The sequence below is a fragment of the Carex rostrata genome, chromosome 5 (genome assembly GCF_964058835.1).
Source record: "Carex rostrata chromosome 5, lpCarRost1.2, whole genome shotgun sequence".
In the NCBI taxonomy this organism is placed as follows: Eukaryota; Viridiplantae; Streptophyta; class Magnoliopsida; order Poales; family Cyperaceae; genus Carex; species Carex rostrata.
In genome coordinates this window covers 4,024,086-4,029,772 of record NC_135922.1, presented here as the reverse complement: position 1 = coordinate 4,029,772, position 5,687 = coordinate 4,024,086, and the positions used below count along the sequence as shown (strand labels likewise).

The 5,687-nt window shown below is 30.9% G+C and overlaps 1 protein-coding gene across 1 annotated transcript; it reads left to right on the top strand.

Moving 5' to 3' along the window:
• The first annotated feature begins 359 nt into the window (after window positions 1-359).
• On the top strand, window positions 360-884 carry LOC144553725 (E3 ubiquitin-protein ligase ATL42-like). The gene has a single exon (XM_078301930.1). The coding sequence runs from the start codon at window positions 360-362 to the stop codon at window positions 882-884; it is 525 nt and encodes a 174-aa protein (XP_078158056.1).
• Window positions 885-5,687: the final 4,803 nt, after the last annotated feature.

Below are 5,687 nucleotides of genomic sequence, written 5' to 3'. Positions count from 1 at the left end.
CGATATCAACATTCTGGTACCGTTATACAAAACAACAGAGAAAATAAGCATAGGTATTTTGACACTAATAGAACGGTTTATAACCAGCTTTAAAAAAATCTTAAAAAACAAAAAACAAAAAAAAGTAGGGGAAGCTTCCTAACCGTCACTAGCTAACATCAATTCTCTTTCTCTCATTCTGACTCTTGACTTCCTCTCATTGTCAGTACTTAATTAAAGTAATGCATTGCTCCTCAACCAAATCCATACATCTTTTCACCTCAAACACAGCAATCCAATTCCAAATTAATACAAACCATATAATTAAATAACTAAACTTCAAATTCTTTGAGTCATCACCATCTTCCATAAACAAATCCATGAGCAAGCCAGATGACCCGCCGCAACGTTCCGAATCGGATGAAATTTTCACAGGAAAAGTCCTCCTATTCACCTTCCTCATATTTGCTCTCATGTGCATCATCTGTAGTTGCCCGAGTCCAGGTGATAGAAGACGTTGTAGTCGCCGTGCCCACTGGGGACAACCTCGATTAGTCTTCTCCAATCGTACTGAACCTAGCCCTCACCGCCTCGACCAAAACATAATCGACTCGATTCCAGTAATCAAACCTTCTCTTCACGGGGATGACAAGGTTTCAGAATCGTGCGCAGTGTGTATCAGAGAGTTTACAGATGGAGAGAAATTGAGAGCTTTGCCGCAATGCAGTCATAGGTTTCATCTTGAATGCATCGACATGTGGTTCGCCTCTCATTCTACTTGTCCCTTGTGTCGTGCCGATGTCAGTTCTTCATCTCCTAATTCAGACCAACAAGTGCAATTGGGGGAGACTGAGAATAAGGAATTATGCAGCGGGCATCACTCACCTTTGGATCACATTGTTTGATTTTTTTTTTTTTTTGTAATTTATGTTTGCACATATTATTATGTTATAGGAATTGTAATTGATTATTTTTGAGCTATAATCCTATGAAGGACTTGATCAACGCAAAAAATGGAAAGAATCTGATATCACTGTAAAATTCATGGTTTTTACGAACTGCCCTTGATATTATTTTTCTTAGTTGAAATTACCAAACTAGTGAAGGGTAAATGGGTAATTATCTATTTAGTCAAAATACCGCATTTCTTGATATTTATGGCCATTAGTACCAAATAAATGAAGGTTACCATAAGTGTCAACATCGAATAAAATTGTAGTCCTATATGATTGAAACTTGAAAATAAATTTGGGCAATTTCACGTATACCCCTCAAAAATCTCAAAATTTCGTATTCTCCCCACAAATTTTCATAATATTATATTTATCCTTCTAAACTTTAAACACTAAAAAAATTATCCAATTTATTGACTATTCTATTAAAACTCATTTTAATATTTTAAGGTACTCATTTTACCATTTATTTTAAAAAAAATGTAAATTGTTTATGAAAAATATTATTTAGTCTTTTAACTAGTTGTTTTTCTAGAGGAAATGGTTCATTTTCTTACTTGTAATGCAGACACAAATATGTACAGAAATGTCAATGTGTATGAGTCACAACTACATATAAATGAACTTTTTATCCTTGAAACCGATTAGGTAGAATACAGATCATTTTTCTTACACAAATTATATCTTTTAATCGTGTAATATAGGGTAAAATAAATACTTTTAAATTTAAAATGGGTTATAATATAAAAGTCAATTTATGGACAAATTTTCTGGAGTTCTTGAAATTTGGAAGGGTACGTAATATGATGTATTCTCTCTGGCTGAACATGGTCTTGTGCTCCAACATTTTGGGCCTGGTGCGGTTTATGGGCTCTAGTCATATTGGGCTATATTTTTTCATTAATACTGAAGAGAATTAATAACTTACATTGTAACATTGATCAAGGTTGATCTAGGCACAGGCTGTTGGTTAACGCTTGTAGAAGAAGAGCGCATGTTCAGAAGTCATAGAACCATTTTTTTTTTTTTTAATCTTTTTGTGATTGTTCTATTAGTCTATCTACGAAACAGGAACCTTGTACAAATCTTTTAGAGAGATAAATAATACCCTTGTGGCCTTGTTCTATTCGTTTACTTTTACATTTAATTTGATAGATACCTCCTATGATGCCATCTGATGTGTGTGTGTGTGTGTGTGTGTATATATATATATATATATATGGTGATATAGTTATTCATAGTCATCTGTTAATTTTAAATTTTAATCACGGTTTAATTAACATGAGTCATGGCACCCACTCACTATATATTAATCAGGGTTTAATTTTCAATGGGTATATATTCCAACAATTTTCCCTTATTTTTATTATCATTAATATTATATATGAACTTACTGTTCCTTGAGCATGTATTTGTTACAATTTCTCCACCGTGATTGGCGAGTATTTGTCAAGCATTAATTAAATTATAATGTAACTTCCTGTAGGACTAAAAGGGCTAAATTACAACTCATCTTCCTGTGAAGACTCATGCAAGATGCAAGAATCTTCCCCTTGGACTAGTATCACCAAAGGTAATTACACAATATTTGAATTTAGATCCGGATCGTCCGATTTGTTTTGCCATATATGAATATTAAATAATTCCATGCTTTTCATCTTGGGCTAGCTGGATTCTGATCGGATGGTCCGGATTCAAACTCAAATATTCTATTACCTCAGAGGATATGGATTCCTGAGACTAGTTCCTACTTTTCTATTTTGAATTCTTCCTGCATGCGTGTTTCCTTAATTTCTGGCCTTAAGCCCCCCTCCATGTTTGCTCCGTACTAATGCAATGCAAATACCCCTCAACCTCTCCTATAAACATAACACCATGCACTAGTGGAAAAACATGAATCAGGATCGGCCTATCTGGATCGGTTATATGAAACAACCGATACTAATACCTATCTGGATCGGTTTTCTGAACAAAACCGATCCTAAAAACTAGTTAGATCGGGTTTTTTAGTCAACCGATCCAAATTTGTGAACTATCAGGATCGGTTGTTCTAAAAAACCGATCCTGATACTATCAGGATCAGTTGTTCTAAAAAACCGATCCTAATAGTTAAACTATTAGGATCGGTTGTTTAGAACAACTGATCCTGATACTATCAGGATCGGTTTTTTTATAAAACCGATCCTGATACAATGTTTTTTTCAAAATTGGTTCTGCAAAAAAAAAAAAAAAAATCTGGGTCGGTTTTTTATTAAAAACCGACCCTATTTTTTTTTTTTTTTTTTTTTTTTTTTTTTTTTTTTTTTTTTGCAGAAATTTTTTTGAAAAAAAAAATTGTATCAGGATCGGTTTTATTGCTAAAAACCGATCCTGATAGTATCTGGATCGGTTTTTAGCAATAAAACCGATCCTGATAGTATCTGGATCGGTTTTTAGCAATAAAACCGATCCAGATAGTTTTTTTCTTTTATTTGGAAAATCTTTTCATATGGTTATGTTTAAATAAATATAAAAAATTACATATTAGAAATATAAGTTAATTATTTAATAGAAATTTTAGAAAGCGTGCATTTTTTTTTCTCAATCCAAAATTAATGCATGTATCTAATAATCATGACTCATGAGAGATGAACCATATATATTATACGAGTAAGGCTGGGTGCTATGGATAGCATAGAGGCCTCTATGCTACGGCTCAATATTTCATATTTTAAAATCCAAACGGTCGATCCGAACCGTTCATCTTATTCTCCATATTAATATCTGCTTGGAGACCAAATTTTACATTTTTATGAAATTGTTTACTATTTATTAAGTATTTTACAAAATTGTTGATCCAACGGTGGCTGCACAAAACAGTAAAACCGTTGGATTAGCGATTTTCAAAGTGGCTTAATAAATAGTAAAAAAATTCAGAAAATTATAAAATTTGGTCTCCAAGCAGATATTAATATGGAGAATAAGATGAACGGTTCGGATCGACCGTTTGGATTTTAAAAACTTGAATATTGAGCCGTAGCATAGAGGCCTATATGCTATCCATAGCACCCCAGCCTTACTCATATTATACTTACCACTATATGTATATGAGGCTTACATCATTTGTCATATATATATATATATATATATACATTAATTAAAAAAAATGTAAAAGTTTATTGTCTTATTATTAATGATATTTGAGAATCTTAAAGTCATTTTGGTCGTTCTTTTGACGACCAATAACAATTCTAGTATAAAGAGCAACAATATTGGTCTTTGCAAATCTGATCATTTCAAACCGGTCAAAATATACATAGAAATTAATGAATTTGACATTGGTCGTCAATTGTTATAAATCAGAGAGAATCTCCTACATAAAAATCATATAAATAGCCATTGTTAATTTATTAACCCGATAACTGTTGTTTTAATAAGAAAGTTTCTTCCATAAATTATTATTGTAATTATACATATACCACAATATATATCTAAAGATAATCAAATTAAACATATAGCTGAAAAAAAAAAATCCCCTTCCTTCATTTTATTTAAGTGTTGAAATGGAAAATAAAATATATTATATGGCACAAGTCATTGATGCATAACCATATGAAAAGAAAATATATTATATGCACAAGTCATTTGAAAATTAAATCAAATTTTTATTAAATAATTAACTTATATTTCTAATATGTAATTTTTTATATTTATTTAAACATAACCATATGAAAAGATTTTCCAAATAAAAGAAAAAAACTATCTGGATCGGTTTTATTGCTAAAAACCGATCCAGATACTATCAGGATCGGTTTTTAGCAATAAAACCGATCCTGATACAATTTTTTTTTTTCAAAAAAATTTCTGCAAAAAAAAAAAAAAAAAAAAAAAAAAAAAAAAAAAAAAATCAGGGTCGGTTTTTAATAAAAAACCGACCCTGATTTTTTTTTTTTTTTTTTTTTTTTTTTTTTTTTTTTTGAAAAAAAAAAAATTGTATCAGGATCGGTTTTTTATAATAAAAAACCGATCCTGATACTATTAGGATCGGTTCTTTATAAACAACCGATCCTAATGATAACTTTCTATATAACCAGCTTAGCTAGGGTTCTTCTTATTTTCATTTCGCGCCTCTCATTTTCAATTTAGCGTCTCTGTCTCTGTCTCCGTATCTCCCTCTCAAATCCTCAGTACTCTCTCTCTCTGTCTCCGTCTCTCTCTCTCCTCCGTGTGTCTCTCTATCTTTCTCTCCGTCTCTTCCTCTCAAATCCGAGCATCTCGCACCTCCGGCTCAATTGTGCCAATTTTTTATTTTTTTTATTGTTTCAAAAATGAATTAATGGTGTTTATATATTGTTTTACAGTTTTGAGGACATCTCTCTCAAGTTACTTAATCATCCGGCCGATCAACTATCATGGTATTAGCTTTATCTAATTTTCTCATTATTATACTTTTAAAACACATTTTTTTGTATTTTTTATTGGAAAATGTTTTTCTATCTAATTGTTACCTTTGTTTTTGTTTTTAGGATTTTTTTTAATCTCAAGTGATGTGATTGCAAAAGAGGTAATTATTGATTTTTTTATTGTTGTGCTTTACATTAATTGCATAATTGTGTATATTGCATAAATGTGTGTTAATTGAAGAAATAGCCCAATTAGTCACTTGTATGTTTGTTAATTAATTTTTTTTTTGGATTTAAATTTCTTGTTATAATATGTAATGCTTCACAAAACTTTGTATGAAGTACATGAATTTTTTGTAATAGTTTAAGATGT